The sequence below is a fragment of the Peromyscus eremicus genome, chromosome 10 (genome assembly GCF_949786415.1).
Source record: "Peromyscus eremicus chromosome 10, PerEre_H2_v1, whole genome shotgun sequence".
In the NCBI taxonomy this organism is placed as follows: domain Eukaryota; kingdom Metazoa; phylum Chordata; class Mammalia; order Rodentia; family Cricetidae; genus Peromyscus; species Peromyscus eremicus.
In genome coordinates, this window is record NC_081426.1 from 63,559,131 (window position 1) to 63,581,988 (window position 22,858).

Sequence of the window (22,858 nt, forward strand, 5' to 3'; positions counted from 1 at the left end):
TTTAGGATTTCTATTGTTATCAAGATGCAAACTACTCAGGAAACCAGACAATTTCCAAAGTGTTAAAGTCTGAAAAACTGTTTTCACACAGACCCTCCTCATACATAATATACTGAGATAAATTAGAATGCATCTTCAGTAACCTCTCAATAATAAATAGTAGCTATCATAAGCAATGTCATAATAAAACATTATTTTTATATAATTGATACATATTAATAAAAATGAAAAAATAGCATCCCATGATTTCTTATAGTGTGCTTTTATCTAATCAGAAAGTATAATCTTAAAGCAAAATCCAGTGGGGTTTGTCTGACAGAAGCATGCTTAACACTAGAATGAAAATATTCAAACTCACCTCTTGACTCGAGATTAAAGTCTTGGATCTTAAGTAGAGCTTGCTAATGCAGTGATGCTTTCTAGCAAACAAAACAAAACAAAACAAAACACGAAGACACCTTGGGGTTTATAACCAACTAGAAAATGCATATTCTATTGACTGCTGTACAAGTGAAATGAACACCCGCAGTGAACACCCAATCAAATGTTTTTCTGACTTGAATATGTTTGCAGCCTCCACAGGTGAGAAGGGACCTTGAACGCTGTTTTCTTGATGGCTGCCTCATCTGCTCCTCCCATGATGTCTGGCATCTACTAAACATTCAATAAACATTTTAGGAATAAATGCATGAGAAACCATTTTCTCATAAGCTGCAAGTGGCTTATTTTGTATAGGGTGGTTTGTGCATAGTTGTGCAGCACAAAGAGATTCCGTGTTTCAGCGGGGCCCTGAAATGTGACCAGATCTTCTCTTTTACCCATTAGAACCAGACCCGCATGTGTTGGAAAAGCAAGTTGTTACCCACTCAAGCAAACTAAAGAATACTTAGCAATGAGGCCTGAGGATTTTGCGGCGCTCAGATCTAATATGAAATTAATGTTATTTTTTTTTCTTTTTGAGTATGTTAAATTCAGTACATGTTGAAATGTTTATACAATTCTTTAAGGAACATTCATTCATATGTACCTAGTTCATGACTCTTGAGATCTCTTGATGTCTCTATTATGCTTCAGAAAGCCTATGACTGTCTGCTTCTTCTCACCAAGCTAAAGAGTTTCTTACTTAATTTCCTTCTGCAATAGCCTCTTTCTCTTCTTGTTTTCCTTATCTAATTCTTGCATTTACGGTCTGTGCTTTATAGTGTGGAGAGTAATAAAACCCAGGATTCTAGCTTGAAAGGCAGATTTCACTACTTATTAGCAGCTTGACGTTAACTACTGGTTTCCGTAGTCTAAAACATTCTCCACATTATCTCTACTGATGAATTGCTGTATGGTTTGAATGAGATAACCTATGTTGTGTGCACAAGAACAATGGTACAGCAGGTAGTGAATGTCAGTCTTACTTGTCATAACTATTCTACCAGAATTTTTTGTCTAAAACCTAAATCCAACCCTGTTCATCCTTGCTCAAATGTTTAGTGCTTTCCAGAAGTCTAAATGATCTCCTCAACTTTCTTTCACATTCCTGTCACCCACTATTACATCTTCCTTCCCTCCCTTTATCATGGACCTCTTCTGCATTCAACTGCACAGGTCAGTTGTCTAGTCTCCAAGAGTTGGTCCACATTGTTTTCCCTCAAGAAGGATCCCCCTACCTGCTCTGGCAAAGAGCATTGTCTTCCCACTATCTTTTCCTCCTCTGTAATAATTTCTAATGCCTCTTGGTATAATAATAACTCTTCAGTCTACACAGACTATATAAAGATGCACTACTTTTTTTTTTTGCTTATGTTTATAAGTATTTTGTGAATTTCTCTAGGCCAGAGACCCTCTCAAGCTAGCTCCAAGTCTCAGAATTCCTAGTATACAATGAAATTGCCATTTGACAAAGGAACTTGATAGACACCATTTAACAAAGGAACATGAGCCTAGCCCCGAGTCTCCAACCGCCTAACGTGTTTTGCGATATTTATTGAATTGCATTTATCAACCTCCCTTTATTTCAAAGGAGATTGGCTGCTCCAGAGCTCCTTCCTACTGCCTGTGGCGGGTTAGACCTGAAATGTTCTGTTTAGGGATTACCAACAGGAGCTAGCACACAGGCAGTTATAAGCAAGAAGCATTGCCTACTGAAAACTACAAGAATTGCCAGCAAAGGTCCTAGAAAAAGGATTTTCTGCCAGAGTTGCCCCATCCTTGTTTCCTTCACTTCCCAATCTACCGATAGAGAGGAGGTGGAAAAGGTAAAAAGTACATTGAAAAGTTGGCCGGTTCTCCCTCTCCTCCTAACCCAGAGAAACACTACACCGAGCTTGGTGCCCTCTGACTTGCCTCAGAAGAGGACAAGATTCACAGCTTCCCAAACCTGCCCTGAGTTCCTCTTTTTTTTCCCCCAACCCATTTTCCGGTTGTCGCTGCCCACTCCCCATCCCCGGCATCCTCCCCACCTCTTCTACAAGCAACCGGAGAACCTCCTCCAGACTTTTTGTTCTAGGACCTCCGTGATTATCAACAAAAGATGCTAATCAGACAGCCTTAGCCAAAACACTGAAAGCCCAGTTAAAAAAGAAAAGAAAGAAAAATCAGGTTTAAGACACAAGAAAAAGGAACGCAGCAAACCACAGCGCAGGAAAACTGGGCGCACACAGGCACGTAGGCTCCCCTGCATGGAAACAGCAGGTTGTAACCGGCTACCCGGAGAACGCGGAGCACCCCAGACAGGAACTTTAAAAGGATTGAAATCTGTTGCCTGTTCCACTAGGAATATTGTTTGCAAGGCACAAGGTGTCTTTTGGTAGTGAGTACCCTCTGCGCATGCGCAGGTCCATTCGGGAATTACTGCCCAGCCGCCGACTAAGTTGCATTCCTTGAATCTTCGCAGAAAAGACAATTCTTTCATCAGAGTTAGTAATGTGGACAGTACAAAATCGAGAGAGTTTGGGGCTTCTTTCTTTTCCCGTGATGGTTGCCATGGTTTGTTGTGCACACAGGTGAGCTGCCTTCTCCAATTTCTCTCTCTTTTTTTTTTCTTGATGTTTTTCTTTTTCTTTTCTTTTTTCTTTTTTTCTTTTTTTTCGTGTTTTCTGGATCATGTATCTTGTTATTTGGGGGTAGGTGTGCCTGGATCTTTTTATGCCTGTTTGCAGTTTGTGCTCATTCTGAACACAGCCCCTACTTCTTCCCTTCAGCTCCAATGAACCCAGCAACATGTCATACGTGAAAGAGACGGTGGACCGACTGCTTAAAGGATATGACATTCGCTTGCGGCCGGACTTCGGAGGTAATGCTTCATCATTTTCCTTTCAACCTGTAACCCATCCCTAGTTCACCTTTCCGTCAGAAAGAATGCCCCCTTCCCCATTTCCTCATTTCTGTAAACGTGCAGTACTACACCCTGGACACACACACACACACACACACACACACACACACACACGCACACACACACTCAGGATCCCCAGTCTCTGGTGGACATATCCTCAGGCTGAGCTGTCCCTCTCCTTAACTCGACACACCCTTTGCACTGTTACTGCATCACGCCTGTGCCCACACCTGTTTTTCCAGGCTGTCCCCTACAACAGGGATGGGGGTAGGGAGGGAACCTGCTTAGACTGTAATAAGATTTGGGAAGCCCCTATGTCCCCTCAGCCCCCTGCCACTCAAAGACTGTCTTTGCTGTGGTCCCACCTCCCCGGCAGGGCCCCCGGTGGACGTCGGGATGCGGATCGATGTCGCCAGCATAGACATGGTCTCGGAAGTGAACATGGTGAGTGGCCTTCCCCACCGCTCGGCGGCCCGCCGAGCTTACGCAGATGCGAAATGGACCCGTTCTGTGTCCTCTGCTTTTCATTGGTGGTCAGCCTCGGCCCTGGTCCCCAGGGTCCCACTCCAGCGCGTACGCCCCACTCCAGTACACACACTGTCGATCACCCCACAGTATGGATTTTCGACACACACGGGCTACTGCGGTGTTCCGAAGGAGACGTACTCCGCACTATTTTGGGAAGGAAGAGGGACTGTTGCGCCGGAGGATTGGCTGGGGCGGAGTCTGAGCCGTACTTTAGCCGGGTCTCCCGGAGTGTGGGGATATGCAGGGCACCATCTGCCGGCAGCCAGGTGGCCTGCACTGGGGTCCCCCGAACCAGAGGTTCGCAACCACAGCCAGGCCAGGCACAGTGCCCACAGTCTTCACAGATTCTCCCAGCCTGATAGTCCCAACCCACCTAGCTCCGCCACCAAGCTAGCTGGCAAAGCTCACCAAGTGTCCCCTTCCTACTACAGAATCCAGCACAGTGTTTGGCAGGAGCAACAGGCTGAGATGAACAGTCCAGGATGAACAGCAGAATTGCCCAAGCTTGCTTCTGGGCATCTTAGATCCATGTGAGGGTGTATGTGTTTGTCTTTCTGCAGCTCTCAAGTTTTAAGTTGGAAGAGAATCAGTCGAATCACATGGCTTTGCTTTATTCTAGTAACCTAGGCAAGAGGAAGAGATCTGATGATTAAAAGGACTGAGGCAGGGGAGGGGTGGATTATAATAGTCATTCATTTTAAGGGATCTACATTTTACCATCCCTCTCTCCTTCCCTTTCTTCCTCCCTCCTTCCCTCTCTCCCTCCCTCTCTCTACTTATCATATTTTCATGTCTTTTCTCTGGGTTATGGTAGAAGGTATTGAAGTCACAGCTGCCACTTTGGCTTTGGTTGTTTCCCTGCACCCTGGGAAGCCGCTTTCTAGTTGCTAGAGTTCAGGGGAAAAGAAATGCCTGTTGCTTTTCTAGAATCCACCACCCAGGGAACAAATAGATCTACGGGAACAAAATGTCGTTTTTATTCCACTCTGAAAAAAATAAATACGGCAACAGAAATTTAGATATACTGGGTAACTTAGGCTAGGCTCCTTTAGGATTTTCTCTGTAACAGTTATTGAATTGTTGTTCATTCCATTCCTAGCGGGCCATTTTTTTATTGTACTATGCTGAGGTTTAAGAATTATCCTTTTCATCTTTTAGATTATGTCAGGAAGCTATAAATATGCTTTTAGATCATTCAATGGATGGTATAAGTATAAAATGTGTGGCTTTGGAGGCAGAGCTGTAACTCTCACTGTCTTAAGTGGCTTATTTAAAATACAACTTTATAATGTCTCAGATTGTTTCAAATAATATTTTACAAGTGTGTTTGACTACTACACTGAAAAAGAAATCCATCTTTTTCAAATTTGATAAACCAGTGGATTTTTTTTTTTTTACTTAGCAGAGACTTCTTAACAGACTAATATTCTGTTAACATGTGTGCTATTATCTAAAACAACCATTTACAAACATCCAGAGGAGCATGATAAGATGTGCACACATAAGGACAGTGGCCTATGACTGCAAATGCAGCTAGATGCATTAGCTTAACAATTAATGTCAGTGCATTTACATTGTGATAACATTTTCCTATTCAGTCATTTATCTGGCATCTTGTAAACATCTCCACAGGTCATTTATATACAAAGGATTCAGAAATCTCAGAAGGTAAATTGTGCCTCTGTCAGTGGTCTATGTCACTGTAATAGGGTACTTAGTTTTCCAGAGCGACAAGGACTCCCAACATCAAATACAGACACACATACATGGGTGTGCATGCATGTGCACACACATGTCTATATACATATTATTTTACAATCTTTTAAAACTTAATTGAATATATAAGTTGCATAACCATAACAACCACAAAAAAACCAACAAAAAAACTCTGTCCAGTCAGTTGTTGAAATGGATTCATACACAAGCTGAGAAGGATCACATGTAAAATGCAGCAGCATAGAACACCTTCTCCTAATGACTGAATAATACAATCTGCTTACTCACTGCTCTATGATACGTGCACTGAGTATGTTTTTATAAATACTCACTCAATAGATAAGCCTTTGATAATGCTCTTTACCAAAATACTCATTGTATTTCTCTGTGACATCAGAGACATAGAAAAATGACCCCAAAAGCTGGAAAATAAGAAACCTTGCTTTGTGTCTTCTTTTCCTTTTAATGAGAGTTATTGACAAGACTTGGGTATATTTTAGTGTCTAATCTATGTCAAAGTGTTGAAATGAATTCATTACACTGGAAACAACTACAGACAATGGAAATATGGAGGGGGACATTCTTTTGAATGGTTAAGAGGGATAGTTAGTCCTACCCATGACCTTTACCAAGAAGAGAATGCTCTACAACATGCTTTGGACACTATAAGTAGGAATAAAGGTCTTTGGGAAATAAGACCTATAGCTTGTTATTAAGCACTCTTCTGTAACGTGATGGGCAGTAACTTACATGTGATCATATGATAGGGAAATTTCTACAAATTGAAAACAAAATAAGAATTGACAAGAAAATAACATAAGTAGTATTTAATGAAAATGTAAGTTAAGTGCCTTACTGCAACATTGCTAATTTTCACATTTTTAGTTACTATTGTTATTACATATTCTGTGGCTGGGAACATGGCATGATGATTATGCATTAAATTAATGGGTTAGAGAACTAGAGTTCTATTAATTTTTGTCCTTTTTTGCTAATCTAAGTAAAATATGTTTCCAAATTGTTTATAATATTGCCCATTTTAAGGCTAATTTCTTATCATGACTACTTTCTAACTAATGTCCTTCAGGATATGAAATGTGGTTCCAAAATTATGAAAAGAAATGGAAATTGTTATGTTAAAGAATATCTACCAGAAACCCTAAGATTCATCAATACATTACTGTGCACATTGGTACATTTTTTTGTATCAATTACACATTAATTTAAGTAAAATTAAGAAAAATAGTTCATTAGTTCTGGGAAGTGAATTAAAAACCTTTAGAGAATAATTTTAATGCAGAAAGACATATATAAGATGTATGTATTTATATATATATCTTATATATAATTGAAAGTAAGACTTCTTTACAATATTAATTATTATTGGTTCAAAAAGAAAGTTTTCTTTCTCATTATGGACTTTGTGGTGATGTGACAGTAACTTTATTTTCTAAAGTCTTATATAGAAAAATATCTCCCAGTTTCCATTTATTGTACTTTAAACACTCAGATCTTTTAATTTTACAATTTCCGTGGTGCTCTATGCGCGCGCACACACACACACACACACACACACACATACACACACACACACACACACACACGCACGCACTCACTCACTCACAGTTACATGGCTGACTAGAGCAGGAGGCAGGTAGAATAAAAGGAGGTAATGGCTCATAGCAATTACTCGTAAAATAACCACCACCACCATCTGCTCAGTAAAAGAGGCAGTAGCAGACAGAAGTTCTCTCTTTGAGTAGTATCTTGGAGAAACATGATGCAGACTGTAAACAACCAAGGAGCTAAGCTTTTCTATTCAGATGTCCACAACAAGCTGTCCTCTTGCAAGAGCCACATGCAGTCATCAAGAAGCAATTCCAAATACAGTTTTCTTTCCTTGAGCTGAAGATATGATGGTCTAAGTGTCCACCTGTAGAAGACTATACATGTAGACCTCTGACTCAAACTGAGACACAGTACAAACCATTTCTAGTAAGAGGTAGCCTCGCTCCTGTCTTCACTGTTCTGCAAGTGCAGAGGTGAATGCTCTTATAGGATTCACAAATAACTTCAACAATGACAAGAAAAAGACATAGTTGTACAAATAATGCATAAAACAAATTAAACTGAACAGATATCCATCTATATTCCATATCGTTGCTATTTTAATATTAGATTCCATTGGTTCTTGGTACAACATCGAGCTATGTTTAATTGCCATCACCATGGTGACTCAAGACAAGAGCCACCTGTCAGAACTTTTCTCGGCAATAACCCTTCTTCCTCTTTGCCCCAGCTTCTTAACCTTAAAGGCATACCTCCCTCACCCTGAGGCTCACAAAATGCAAATTCCAAATCTCAGGTTTGTCAATGGGGTCTGATAGTTTGTATTTCTCCTGAAGGAAGCCAATTGCTGGTGTGCAGACTGCCCTTTGAATATCAACACTGAAGATCATTATTCTAATGTTATCTTGAAAAGTGAACATTTTTTTTCTTTTTGATTTTCTCTAGGAGCAGCAGTATTTCAAAACTTCACATGAAGTTACTTTCTAGTTAGTCTAATAGGTAGCTGTACTCAAAGGGAAGATTAGTTCCATTATTAAAGATAAATAAGATTCAAGACAAGAAGAGCCTAGGAGTTGTGGTTCAGAGGAAACTGAAGTCTTCTGTCAATACTCGTTAGTCAGCTAGTGCTAAGTGCTGAGGGGAGAAAAAAAATTGTCAAGTACAATAGTAGCTATCAATATCATATATATTGAGCCAAGTACATACCAACATCATCCTTTCCCCTTAAAGAATATGCTTTATGTTATACTATATTATGTTATATTATGAGTCAAGCACATAACAACATCATCTTTTCCCCTTACAGAGTACTCTTTACTTTTATGCTTCATAATACAGAACACAGACTCTTTCCCCATACCAAATAGCTAGCAATAGATGTGAAAAAATAGCCCAAATATATTCTTGTTTCTGTCAATAAATCCTCTTGGGTTATAAGAATTTCCTTTGGAAACAGAGCAAATAGGTCAGTACCAATTAAAAGCTGGAACACACACTGGCAGAAAAATAAACAGATAAGCATCCCTTTCTCTTACATGAAAACTCACCAGGGTTCCTCCTTCAGGTTCAGTAATAGAACAGACTATCTGAGACGGAAACTGCTTTGTCGTTCTTTTTGGAGATAACAGGTATTTTTATGCTTTAAATCACATTAAAACGTGATTATCTAGATCTTAAAATGTTGAAGTTCATATATAAAAGCTAGTGACTGTGGGATTGCAGGATTAGATTGGGCATGAATGTATGTAATGTAGTGAAAATAAATAAGAATATTTATTGATTAGAATATGTGTAGAATATGTCTCTTACAAATTTTAAATTAATTGCCTATTTAACTTTGAATTGAGGGTATGCAGTTCTTTATCTCTCACTACAGATTGAAAAACTGAAAAGCTAAGACAGGGAGAAACATGAGATGAGAAAAATTTAAAAGCTAACTCCACAGCTACAGAGCTAGTAAGTGGAAAGGTCAAAGTTTGAAACCAGGACTTGAAGATGTGACTGTATAGCATACGGGAAGCCAAGTTTGGTTCCCTGGCACCAGAAGACCTGGGAGTGATGGCACAAACATATAATGTCAGCATTAAAGTGTCAGAGGCAGATGGATCAGATGTTTAGCTACATAGCAAGTTCAGGCCAGCCTGAGATACATGAGACCCATTTTAAAAAACTGAAAACAGGCTGTGTGTCTTGTTTGCTTCTAAACTGCTGGGCTAGTAAAACTGAAATGTTTAAAATGTTGCTAGTATTTAATTTGGGAACTTGAATATGGACTTTGTCTTCACCAAGATTTAGCTTTTTCTTCTATCAAATGAAGCAAAGCCATTTAACTTCAAATATCCTAAAATGTCTGTCCTTAAGGAATTTAGAATTCTGTTGGAATCAATAATTATTTCATTTTATTCCACTGTCAGATCCTGTCTTGTTCCACCCCATTGTTCCCATCAGCAAGTCAATCAGCAAGTATTTATTGAGTTGCTACAGAGTGCAAACTGAGATAGCCTCCTGGGAACGCTGCAGTAATGATAGACTGCAAGACAGGGCATTGTCGTGAAGCATCATTTTGCTCAGTCATGAGATTATCATCCAACCTTCTCCTCTTTAATTCATTTGCAAAGACAGCAACAAGAAATTCTGGATCAATGGTCCTCAAATGAGACTTGATTGATGCTTAGTTTATACTATGTTGAATACTGAGGTAAAAACTAAATTGTAGATATTTCTAATCTGAAGTTATCCATTGTTCTAAAGCTGGAGACATTGTTCTGCTGCTATCAAACGCATACATTTTTCAATATTTGACATGGAACAAAAGTAAACTGTTTTTTTTTTTTCCCAAAGACCTACATATCTGAAAGTACTTATCCAATTTTCCTAAAATCTTCCTCTGAGGTGCCTGAGGAATGAGCGATAAAACCTGGGTGTTTGCTTAAGCTGGATCTCAGTGTCTCTTTTGGATTTTTCTGATTTTTTTTTTTTTTTTGCCTTAGCGCTTCCCCTAAATACTTGCTAACATCTTCAGCACTCATGCACGAATGAAATATTGCTTTGTCAGAAAGTTGAAATGCTTCCAAAGTGAAATTAATTTAAATGTTTCTACTGGCTTAAATAGTAATAGGATCAAATGTCCTAGTTATCCTTAGGGATAACAGAAAGATAAGTTGGTCCATGTGGATAGTTGACTCAAATGTCCTAGTTATCCTTAGGGATAACAGAAAGATAAGTTGGTCCATGTGGATAGTTGACTCAAATGTCCTAGTTATCCTTTGGGATAACAGAAAGATAAGTTGGTCCATGTGGATAGTTGACTCAAATGTCCTAGTTATCCTTAGGGATAACAGAAAGATAAGTTGGTCCATGTGGATAGTTGACTCAAATGTCCTAGTTATCCTTTGGGATAACAGAAAGATAAGTTGGTCCATGTGGATAGTTGACTCAAATGTCCTAGTTATCCTTTGGGATAACAGAAAGATAAGTTGGTTTATGTGGATAATTGACTCAGTATTAGCATATGCCTCCTCTATGATCCTGGAGAGCACTGGATTTGATTTTTCCTAGCACCAGGATTAATCTTGGAATACTTCTGTTTTCAGCTGATTGTGCATTTCCTGAAGTTTCTTGACTTCTCTCTAATGAACAGGAAGTTTGTAGAAGACTCAGTCAGCATCTGTCACATATGCTTAACGAAGAAGTAACAATTGATTTCTACAAGTAGCAACAACTTGGGGGAAAAGCTGGTCACATGAAGAAAAAAAAAAAGCAAAGTTGCAGTTTTTATCTTCAGTGAACCAGTTATTCTTTGTTAGGATCTTAGTATGCCCTACCAAGGGGACCGATGTATCATCCTCTACCAGTTACATCCCCCAGTAAAACCTTTATTTAATATATTGTGAATTTAAAATCCAAGGTAATTTTTCTAAAATCATTGTTTTAATTACTTTAGCAAACAAAAAATATGGGCTTGATGACCATCATGCAGCTTATAAGGTTTTTGTTTTGTTTTGTTTTGTTTTTGTAAAGTTCTGGTTTTGAAGTGTGGGAAATTTCCCCTTGGAAGATTTTTTGAAACATTGATAGTGATCATGATCTCGGGTGTTTCTACTCAACACAAACCTCCAATACATTCAGCCTTCTATCAAGTCTTTAATAGAGGGCAGAATAGAATGACGTTAGGACAAGTCCTAGACTTTTAGTGATTTTGAAATATGGCGGAAAGTATATAATACACAGTTACCTTTAAACAATAGAAAGGATTCTTTGATAGATACATGTATGATAGATACATGGGATCTCCCAGGAGCACAAAGAAATAATTTCTAAGGCATCGTGAGCAGTCTATGCCTGAAATGAATCTTGAAGAGAAATAGTGGTTAGCAATTGTGAATAGACTACAAACGAAAAGAAACACTTTCCAAGCAAGAGGAACGATGTATGAATAGGCAGCCATGCCTGGAAACATCATGAAGTGTTCTGGGAACTACAGTGACTCACTATTGTGAGAACTGAAAGGGCACAGGGAGTATTGTCAAGAGATTAGACTGAGTTGTAAATGCAAGGTGTATGACAGAACTATTGAGTATTCTCAGTGGCGTGAAAAGAAGCTGCTCTAGAAACATATTTGTCTGTCTGTGCATCATCTCTTTCTGATAGAATACAAGAGATAGTGACACTTATTATCCCTTCCAAATCGAGCAAGGATTAGAGGCGTACTTTAGAGATAATTAGATGTTCTTCTGAAATTTCAGCTTAAACATTTTATACAGATAGAGAACACTTATTTTTCAAAAAAAAAATGAGTCGACACTAATACAACAAGCTGGGATAAGTGTGCTAAGGAAATGGATCTGAATCCTCAAACGGAAAAAACCTTCCAAAGGGTTTCACCAGCAATATGTTTTACATTTCACAGATGGTTCTTGTAGTAAAGTAGGGAAAGTCAAAGTTGAGGACAGCATTTCTGGATAAGAAGCTAATAGGCTGTTTCAAAGTAGAGAGTGGAAGATAAATTCCTAAAGTAGCACAGTGGGCTTAGGAGTGGAAATAAGGGCAATGATATTCAAATAGAGGGGAACTTGAGGGATTTACTGACTGGTTAGGTAATAGAGGTTAGAGAAGAATCTAGGATGTTCTCTGGAGTTCTATTGCCTTCTCTCTGGAGGGGTGTATTTTCAGAGTAAAGGGATCTACATTGTATTGTTTTAAGGTAGTTATATGTGCATTGAGTTAGAACATTGGAGATTACAATTGTCCTGAAACAAACTAATTATTTGGTGACTCTTCCTGTTGTATTCACAATTAAGTATATTCTATATTGAAAAATCCTGGGCCCCAAAATACCATGACTAAATGAGTTGGTCAGAGTTGTTGAGAAATAGCATTAAGCTAAGACAGAGAGCAGGATGCAGTTAACTTTAATTATCCCTAACAATATGCTTCTTTATCTAGGCAGACATAACCCTGGCAGAATTTAGTATACACTGTTCAACTTCTCCCAGAGAAGAGATCTTTGTGTTCGGTTTCAGTTGTCTTTATAAAGCAGGAGAGAAGGGAACTGTAGGAAAGCCACTTACACAGCGTCTGTTCTCTTCTCCACTGCACTCTGAAAGTGATTCAGAGTCTTTCTGGAACATTGTGCTTCGATGTGAAATTGCATGAGAGCAGTGTGAGCTGTTGTAGATGGTGCATCTGGTGATGAGACGAGACGGAGGATAAAGACAGTGCAAGTGAGAACGGCGGTGTGCCCTGAGAAACTAAGCTTACCTGCCAGGACATTAAATACAACTCCTGCGAGCTTTGCAGAGGAAGGGAAACATCGGAACTGACGTTTGGGTATGGTTTTAAGCAAGAATCCAGCAGCGCCGTCCCCTACAAGATGGTCTCATCAAGTTAATATGGGAAGGCAAAGGATTATTCATAGATTGCATTGTTTACCTTAGAAGAAAGAAAACGATGAGAAACAGCTAGATGAATGAATCAGAAGAAAAGTGGTTTTAGGTTGTTGTTAGCTCTTCCATCCCCACCTGTACAGAAAGCTGGTATGAGTGTTTGGTGATGAGGCTTAATACAAAGTGGGAAAACATTAAGGTAGATGCTTTGCTTTTGCTGCTGAAGATGGCAGGGAAGTTTCGTGCAGTGAGTCTCTCCTGAAGGTGTTAACATGGGACCTGAAAGAAGGGGGATAGATTGGGTAAAATCTCCTACTCTAACACATTGCAACTCAGGGCAGACTTTTTTCCTTTCACCTTATTATTTTATAGGAAACGATACACGATATTCTAGTCAAGAAAACTGGCTCTGTTGTATCCTTAAAGACAGTTTGTTTGAAATTCCACCTGTGCCTGGAACATTCTCTCATGTCAGTGGCTATTGTTTCTCCCTCCTACCACCTGTAATCTCTCTCCTACTCAAATGTATCCAGATCTACTTTCAAACTCAGTGGAATTACATTTCATCCACAAAGCATTTTTTTCTGTAGCCATTATAGATATTTCAGCTGGAGAAAGGCTATCTGGGACATATAAAAAAAATCAAGACTTCTCAAAGTCTTTATAAATTCAATATAATTTAGGTATCATTCATATGAGACAACTTTTATCAGTATCTTCCTCCCTCGCTATACAAGGACATTTCAGAATATTCTCAATTTCCTGGTCTATTTTAAAGACTTTATGATAACATTAATATTATAAAACAATTTTAGTCATAAAAATCATTAACTTGATAGGATTTACAGTTTTTTAATTCAGAAATTAATATTTCCTCTGTCTGGTATGTCTTACAACTTCATCTGTAATTTTCTGTTATGTTGACCATGAATCATGAGATTTTTCTGTAGAAACAGCTTCATCATATGGCAATGCCAAAATCACAGATACAGACTATTTCTGTGATGAATACAAATGTACATGTATGTATGTACTCATAAAACTTCTAATGAGATTTAAAAATAATCACTGCTTTTCATTTTTTAATTGTCATTTTCCTGGTACCTGGACTATCAATATTTCTTGAAACACTCAAGAAATTTTTAAAGAATCATTTGATTGAAGACAGCAACATGAGTGGCATTTAGACAAAAGGAAAAATCCAACACAAAAGGTAATTCATGGAGAGCGTTTCCTCTGGAGAGGTTTTTAAATGAGAGAACTTAGAGTTTAAAAGACAATCAAGGATTTTGTCAAGTATGAGAATATAAAGTAAGAAAACGTCTAGTTCAAAGGGAAAATGTACTTAATAGATGTCTGTCTCTGTGTCTCGCTGTCTCTCTGTGTGTGTCTCTCTCTCCTCTCTCTTTCCAGGAGAGGGATATAAGAAAATCAGATTCAGTCTCTACTGGGCTAACTCTCTCTCTCTCTCCCACACCTACATGTACATGACTTGGAGGACACCCTCACAGACTGTGTTGTTATCAAGTTTGAAAAAGCATTTAAAACATGGTTCTCTGAAACCATAGATGGAGATTACTCTCAGGATATTGAAGGATGGCGTCTATCCTATTGTATTCAAAAGCATTGTCATATACCATATTAGAGACTAAGAAGTTAGATTGTTGCATAGTCATCATCCTGATTTCCTATAGAAATTCAAGCAGAGAAGTTGCCTTAGATCTTTTGTCAGATTGATCCTGTTCATTTGCAGCATATGGAGCTTAGTTTAGGATCAAAGCACAAACTATTGATCAAGTAGGTAGGGGAAAATACAGAACGTAATTTTGTGCTGACTGGGAAGTCACCATCTTCAAACATCATCATTCAACATGGATGTCTTCAGCATTCATTCCTGGTGAAATACAATAGCTATGAGAGAGGCGAAGATGATCTTCCTTTCCAATCCCTGTATTATACCAGAGTATGTACAGGTGATTGAATGAGGGGAAAGATTCACTCATGGCCACAGATTTAAAACGAAGAGAGAAAGGAAGCTCAAACTTAGCTGAAAAACTTCCCTAGACTCTCCAGTTTCCCGAGTCTGGATCTGACTGGAATTGGCTAGGTGTAGTGGAGGTGTGCTGATTGCTTGCACCCAGAATTTTGCATCCCATGATGTGAAACCACCAGATCATATTGTGCTCACTTGTGTTATGGCATCCATGCTGACTGAGTGAGGAGGCAATGCTATTTTGCAGTTTTAATTCTTATTAATCTCATGGTTAAACCAACTGGCCAGTAGGAAGTGCACTAGATCAGTTATTAAAGTCCAGACACTCTCAACCTCATTTGATATTTCCCTTCACTCTCTTTTACCTGATGTGCTTCTGTCAAGTTATATTTGAAACATTCTTGTGATGTCGAGTATTGAACCCAGTGCCTTGTGCATGCTAAGCAGATGCTCTCTAGCTGAGCAATACCCCTAGTCTTCTAGTGTTTAATAGCTTTAATCACTTTAACATTTCAGAACGACATTCTATCCCAATTTGTACGATTAAGTATAAGTCTTCTGACTTTTATAATCCCTTAGTTCTTAGTTCTATAAAATGGTATCAGTATTTGTTCTGTTTTTGGAAGCTGTGAATGTCAAGAAAGCCACAGTAGGTACAAATATATGCTCAGGTATATGTGATGTATAAATTGCAAAATAATATATATATCCAGTTCTAGCACTTTATCATTATCTCTAAAACTTGTAATAAATGCCTTCCTTTTAAATTTAGTGACAAGGATAACACCAATTCACATTAGGCATAATGACCTGTATTTTTGTTTTATGATGTCATCTTATCATTTGATTGGAATTCACAGTACTTGTAATTGTGAAACTTCTCCATGAGAACTGGTAGGGGATGGGCAGATTTTCTTCCATCTTATCTCCTGATGATTTTCTCTGGATTCTTGCTCAGAAAAAAACCCTGGGCCTCAAACTTAAACAGAATTTAAGTCAGTATGTGATCTATACTTTTCTTAAATTCATTATTTTGTTTTATCCCCAATATGCAGAGAAAATGGACTATGTTTTTTCATTTGTGTAGTCTATGGGCTGAGGTGCTGTGATCGATGATCAAATTTTTAATTGTACTGCTTCCACAACAGGATCTGTTTCATTGGCATTGCTCTAGAATGATCATATAATTTGTTAGGCAAATATGCAGGACTGAGAATGATGTGGACACAATTAAGAATTGTTTGAGGTCAATATGTGTGAGCCAGCACTGTCCTAGAGAAGCCAAGCCTTACACTGCCAAGTATTACTCAAAGCCTGGATTTCTCTTGAAAATGGGGATATGTGTTTTCTTCAGTGACGATTGAAATCTAAATGAGACTTGGTACATAAATCTCTTAGGACAAAGTAGGCATTTGAGGGAATGGAGAAAGTTATTCCAAAGTATAGTATTTAATGTCAACACTGCACCATCAATGCATGGAGGAAGATACAACAAAATGTCCAGGATGGAGATATGTAACATCAAAGATCACAGTGCCTGCAGACTTAGCATCTCATATGTGAGAGTTAATTACTGGTCTTCTCAGGATCTTCTCTCATATGGGAAGAGTAAGGACCTCTGGTTTCTCTTAGCATCAATCATGAGGACTCTTTAGTCATGGGTCTGTCATATACTAAAGGACTCACATCCAAATATCATCACATTGAGGATTAGGCTTCATTTTATGACTTTTGAGTGGTACAAATTCAGTCTATCGCAATCATTATCATCATCTTCCAAGTTACTAAAATAGTCTGCATACCAGACACTATTGAGGTGATATGTTAATACATATGGTTCATTTTCTGTTTTTAATAACACTATTCCACTGAGTAGGTAAGCTATCAAGAAAAGAAATCTCTAAGATCAGTAAACATGGTGAGCATTTGGGAAAAAAATAATTTTAGGAGGAAATGAGTTTGCAACATTTTTATTTTGCTAATAATTAAACTCATAGTCATGAAAGAGTAGCTTGGCCAATGTCTTCAAATTTGTGGAAATATTTTATCCTTGCAGATTTAAATCACACTGGACCTATTATATGCAAGATATGAGGTGTCAGTAGCTAGTCATATGCAGGAAAAGAAAATGGATTTGATGCACTTCGTGAGAGAAGTATTATTACTTGAAGGAAGAAGAAAAGTTAGATTGAACACAAGGAAGAGCATCTTGACTGTAATGAGACTATGCTGGAAGGAGCTACTAAGAGTACCCGGGAAGTGTTCATCCTTAGAAAGCTTCAGGAGAAGAAAAGATAATTATATCTGTCCTACTTGGCTTTACAAGGATGTTCTGTACAAAGGCAAGAGCAAGAACAGAAAGAAAATTTCTTTACCATTGCTTCCAATAGAGAAATATCAAGCTCTGAGACTTCTGTTTGATAGTTACAAATGAAAAGTAAGATTTTAAAAAAACATTTTCATCACCTACACTAGGATATATAATGGGAGATTATTTTCTTCCACATTTTTCACATATTCCTAGGTGTAGACTAGGCTCTTAGCTAAGCAGTCATTAGTCCTGTCTCCTAGAACAAACAACTTTTTAACCTTACAGTGCATACCACTCAACATATCTCAGGCAAAGACACAGTCTTTTCATTGACCTTCTGAGTAACCAGGTTAAAGGAGACAGAGAAGCTTTTAAACTCTTAAATGGCATGGGTACCTAATGGAAAGAAGACCTTGGGTCTATGCCTGGTAAGTGCCTCACATACAGAGTGGGCTGAATCACATTGTGCAGAATTCAAATCTGACACAGTTGCTTCAACTCTGTATATTCTTCTGCATTTAGGACAAGAAAAAGACAACCTTTAATGTTAAGAGTAGAAATGGCTGCTGGACTATGAGGAATGTGTCTACATATGAGGCATGAGTATATGTCCTTTATGTCCATTTATGAGAGCCACTTGCAATAAGAATATTTAAATTCTCCTTTCATGGATCAAACATAGTCCAGAAAGGGTGATTTGTGATGGAACCGAGTTTAAAGCTCTAGAATGTCTGCCTCTAGAGTCAGACTTCTAATTCCTCATCTATTATAGAGTCCACTCATGTCTGAATTATATTTTTTAAAAGGAGGACTCATGTCTGAATTATATTTTTTTAAAAGGAAGTCCTTTGTTATTTGTCTAAAACGAATGGCCAGGTATTCCCACCTTTTAAAAAAAAATCAAGTTCAGAATGCAGATTAAGCCTGAACAAGGAAGCAACTCCTGACGATCTTACTCCAGTTTTGCCCAGGCTGCTTTCTCTCTACGTCTTTTCATGAGCCAACACATTAAAAAAAAAAAAAAAAAAAAGAAGACCCTCACAGGCAAGAGGGTTTATACTATATCCCAGGTTTGTGTTTCTCCCTTTGTATTGATGTTGTGATCCATAAGACCTACACTAGAACATTTCTCTGGTTGATTTTGCTTTCATGAATGATTTGTTTGACGTCTAAAAGAAAGAAATACAAAATCCAAACTCAGTTGTTAGTTTTTAACTCAAGATTTCCATCAGTGCTCTGCACTGGGACTTCTCTAATGACCACACAGCAGCCAGAGAATGGGAGAACTGTGCCTACCATTTCTTGAGGGAGACAGTAGAGGCTGATCAGAACAGCCATTTATAGGAAAAGAAGAGGAAAAGTCAGGGATATTTAGCTTTTCTGTGTATTCTACAAGTGCACAATTCGATAAAAACCAAACAAGGATATATAAAGGCCCAATCAATCCTTCAATGTCCTTTAAGAATGGTAAAGTTGTATTACAAATACAAACAGTAAACTCTTGTTAAACTAGCAAGTTATTATTTTCTTGGAGCTTATAAAAGATTTTTTATCTCCCTGTTCCATAGATGAATATACATTAAAAAAACTTCTTTATTTTGCCTCAAAACAATGGCAGTAGAAATGTAGCAATCATTTAGCTTGATTCTACAGAAACAAAAGGCATAAGAATTTACTGCAAATGAACAGTGTATTTATAAAGTAGAAGTCAGTACCAGACCATAGTTCAGATGATGAAGAAAAAAATACTGTCTTGAAATACACTACTATTCATTTTTAAAGATGCAGAGTTGAACTATAGAGGTCAGTCAGCAACACTAAAGCCAATGCAAGCTTTTACATTTATTCTTTTGGGTACTAAATAAGACATAATGCTCGCTGATATATATCACTGTGTTCCTCTCTCACAGCTGAATATTGCCACATGTTCTTAGTTGGCAGCTGGCACTTTAGCAAGGATACACTGATCTGTGTATACACACTCATTGTGAGGATCATTTCCACACAAGTTCCGTCACATGTGCATCTGGAATGTCAGAATTCTACTACCTTTGGTTCAAGGACATGTTAAGGTCTTAGGGATGGAGGGGGTATAATACAAAGTGAGCTCCAGGGAAAGTTATAATTTTAGGCATAATGCATTGTGGGTTTCACTGAGGTATGACAATTTGTAATTTCAGAATGACATTCATAATTGAAATCATCAGACCAGTATATTATTTTGCAACTTCTGAACTCATTTTACTTCTGATCTTATTGGAGACTTAGTAGAATGAAAAGACCATATCAGCCAGCCAGGGGAAAACTGGCTGTCTCCATCTCTCTGTCTCTGTCTCTGTCTGTCTCTGTTTCTTTTTGTGTCTCTGTCTCTCCCTCCCTCTCTTTCTCTCAAACACATAAACACACACACACACACACACACACACACACACACACACACACACACAAGAAATACCAGTTAGAAGTCTCTAAGTTTTATGGAAATTCCAGATAAAAAAGAGGAAAAAAATGTCAATGTAAATCTTTAAAGGAAATGCAAATAACGTTGATGCATAGAACTTCTAGATAATTGATTACCGTCTTTGTTCAATGCCTGCTTTATTAATGGACTATTTTATGTAGACTTCCGGCACTGTGAGAAAGAATATCTTTTCTCATACTTTCTCTGTTGCATCCTGGAGTTAACTGAAAACAGATGTCAACTCTATCACTCTGTCTCCTGAATGCTCATGTTATTTCTCTCAAACACTAATGGGAAACAAACTACAACTACAACATTAAGTCAGACACTGTGGACACTTCCTGCCTTGGCTTCATTTTCCTCACATTCCACCATCTTATTCCACATGGTTGATTAACATAGTAGTGATTGGATCCCAGTGGTTACCCTCCACTCTAGCAAAGCAATACGACAGAAAACAAAAGCGGTATCACTTGTCCACCACGGGTTCTGACTCTTGCTTTGTGTGTATTGTCTCTGGAATTTTTCTTGTTTCTTTGTGTGAAGAAAGTGGAAAAACAGTGACATTTAAATTCACTTGAGTCTTCTCCTTTTTCTCTGGAAGAAGACATACTTACATTTCTATATTATTACTCTTTGTGGCTGCTCTTTCCTCTCCTGACACTAACAGGGAAGAAGTCAAGGAAGACTGAGGTTTCTATGACTTTCAGTTGAATTGTACCAAAAAATAATGTCCATTTTGTTTGGAAGAAATGTAGATGAGTCCTGGGGAATACAAAATGACATAATACTAAGATGTGTAAATGGCTATAATTCTGTGCATAATAATATAAGAGAAATGGAGGGTGAAATAGAAATGGAGAAACCAAGGGAAAAGGCAGACAGATCACATAGCTCACTAACTAGGAAGGAGGGTAAAATTCTCAGCAAATACCTTTTAGTATTAGAGTAGCTACAGCACAAGCATGTTTTTATTATTTGACCTAATTTTTTTTTATGACTGTGACCCAAGATACTATTACTTCTCCACTTCTTCAAGGAAGTCTGTTATTAACACAAATGCTTTGTTGGAGTGGTTTTAAGTTCCATACGTGGGTCATCATGGAGTATGGGAAGAGAATAACCATGCAGTCAAAATGAGAACAACAGAACTCAAAAGCAATAGGAAATCAGAACCAGAAGTGACTTAGCGAACATTTCCCTCAGTTCCAGAGAAAGCACTGAACTCTTAACAAGGCATGGTGAGGGGGTAGGGCTGATGAAAATGCTTAAAAGGGGAGCAAGCATGTAGTTATACATAAGAAACAACTAAAGCATCATATAGAAAGAGAAAATTGGGTTCTTAGTAGATATTGAATAAGCTTGAATCTCTTTCTTGTCAAATAAACAAATAAAGTTAAAAAAACATACCTGGTAAAAATCTGACTTGGGGTCACTGGTTAGCATGATCATTGCTGTAAGGCATAATTCCTTTTCTGATTTCCCATAAAACTTTCTGTTTAGGCTGCAAACTCATAGGTAAATACCATATATTATGGCAAACATGCAGTGACGTAGTTTGCTTTTGGTTGCTATGATAAAACACTGACCATAAACAACTTGGGGAAGGATAAGGTTTATTTCCTGTTATAGATTACAGCCCATACTGGAGGAAAACCAGTCAGAGACCTGGAGGCAAGAACTTAAGCAAAGACCTTGGAAGAATGCCTACTGGCTTGTTCTCTCTGAATTGCTCAAATGCCCTTCTTATGTAGCCCAGCCCCACCAACCTAAGGGTGACACCACCCAGAGTAGGCTGACCCTTCCACCACCAATTAGCAATTGAGAAAATGTGTCATTTATATAGTCAAAAGATAATCCAATGGAGACAATTCCTCAACTGAGGTTCCCTTTCCTACATGACTGTAGTTTCTGTCAAGTTGCTAAAAACTAACCAGGATATGCCATAATATTGCCTGCCTGTCTACCTTTTATCTACAATGGCACTACTACTACTACTACTACTACTACTACTACTACTACTACTACTACCAACTACTACTACTACAATTATAACTACTACTACTACCCATGTAATGGGTAAAAGAGCTTAGTACATGCACAGTATTCACAGAGAACACTAATTTGAAATGATTTTGCGTGGAGACTAGGTATAAGTTCTACTGATGCTGCCATGTACCTTAAGATACACAACATAAGTGGTCAATTAAGAGGTCAGAAGCGATGCTTTAAAGTCATCACAGGCACATATCTTGTTCTTGGCTTTTGTTGTTTCTGCAAATTCTTCTGTCTTCATCCGTGGTTTTCTGCTTTTCTGTTGGATCTTTCCCTTTCTTCTTTGACTTTCACATGATGGATTTTTTCAGTCAATGTATCCAATCCATTGTAGATTAGCTTCCAGAGCATCCAGTGAACTCATACACTCCTTAACTTAATCTAGCTGTCCTGGTGGAAACAGAATGAAGCTGCACTGCACCTCCTTCCTTTTTGAGAATTAAGCCCTGTCCTGCCAGTGATTAGATTAGAACAACTGGCTAGTCCATAGAGAACTGATACGGTGATATGAAGACTAAGAATGGAAAGGTAAATCAGAGGAGCTAAACTGAAGTGTCAAAAGAATCCCTTGTGTGAACTGAAGTTCAGATGCCCAGAGAAGGTAACAGAAGGTAAAATTGGGAGTTAGGGGCTGTAAGGCTATAGCAAACTTAGTATCTGCAGTTAATTCTGATGGAAACCACCACAGAAGAAATGTGAGAAGAAGAGGAAGGGAACAGGATGGGACAATGTTCTCAGGCTGGGTTCCATTATTGGGATTCATATATATATATATATATTCTGGACAATGACATTGGAAGCAACTCTTTGGAATAAAGTAAGGATAGCATCACCAAAAAAGGAAGACATGAGACACTGAAACAGCTGAATTGAGATATCATTGCTACAAATGTGTAACCAATCTCATGGCTATCTCTGGGGCTCTATGATCCTCTGGAATAAACTGAAAAGCAAAGACATTCAGTATTTTTTGGTATTTATTTCTACTACCAAATATGAGTCATTTCTGTGATTT

The 22,858-nt window shown here is 38.1% G+C and overlaps 1 protein-coding gene across 2 annotated transcripts in view; it reads left to right on the top strand.

Annotated features, from left to right (window-relative positions):
- The first annotated feature begins 2,862 nt into the window (after nt 1-2,862).
- Nucleotides 2,863-22,858, top strand: part of Gabrb1 (gamma-aminobutyric acid type A receptor subunit beta1) — a 391,894-nt gene continuing 371,898 nt past the window's right edge. For both annotated transcript variants that reach the window (XM_059275098.1, XM_059275100.1), the window contains exons 1-3: nt 2,863-2,993; nt 3,192-3,283; nt 3,702-3,769. In XM_059275098.1, coding sequence (XP_059131081.1) covers nt 2,914-2,993; nt 3,192-3,283; nt 3,702-3,769 — 240 coding nt within the window. In that variant the 5' untranslated portion in view covers nt 2,863-2,913. The remainder of the gene's footprint in view (nt 2,994-3,191; nt 3,284-3,701; nt 3,770-22,858) is intronic.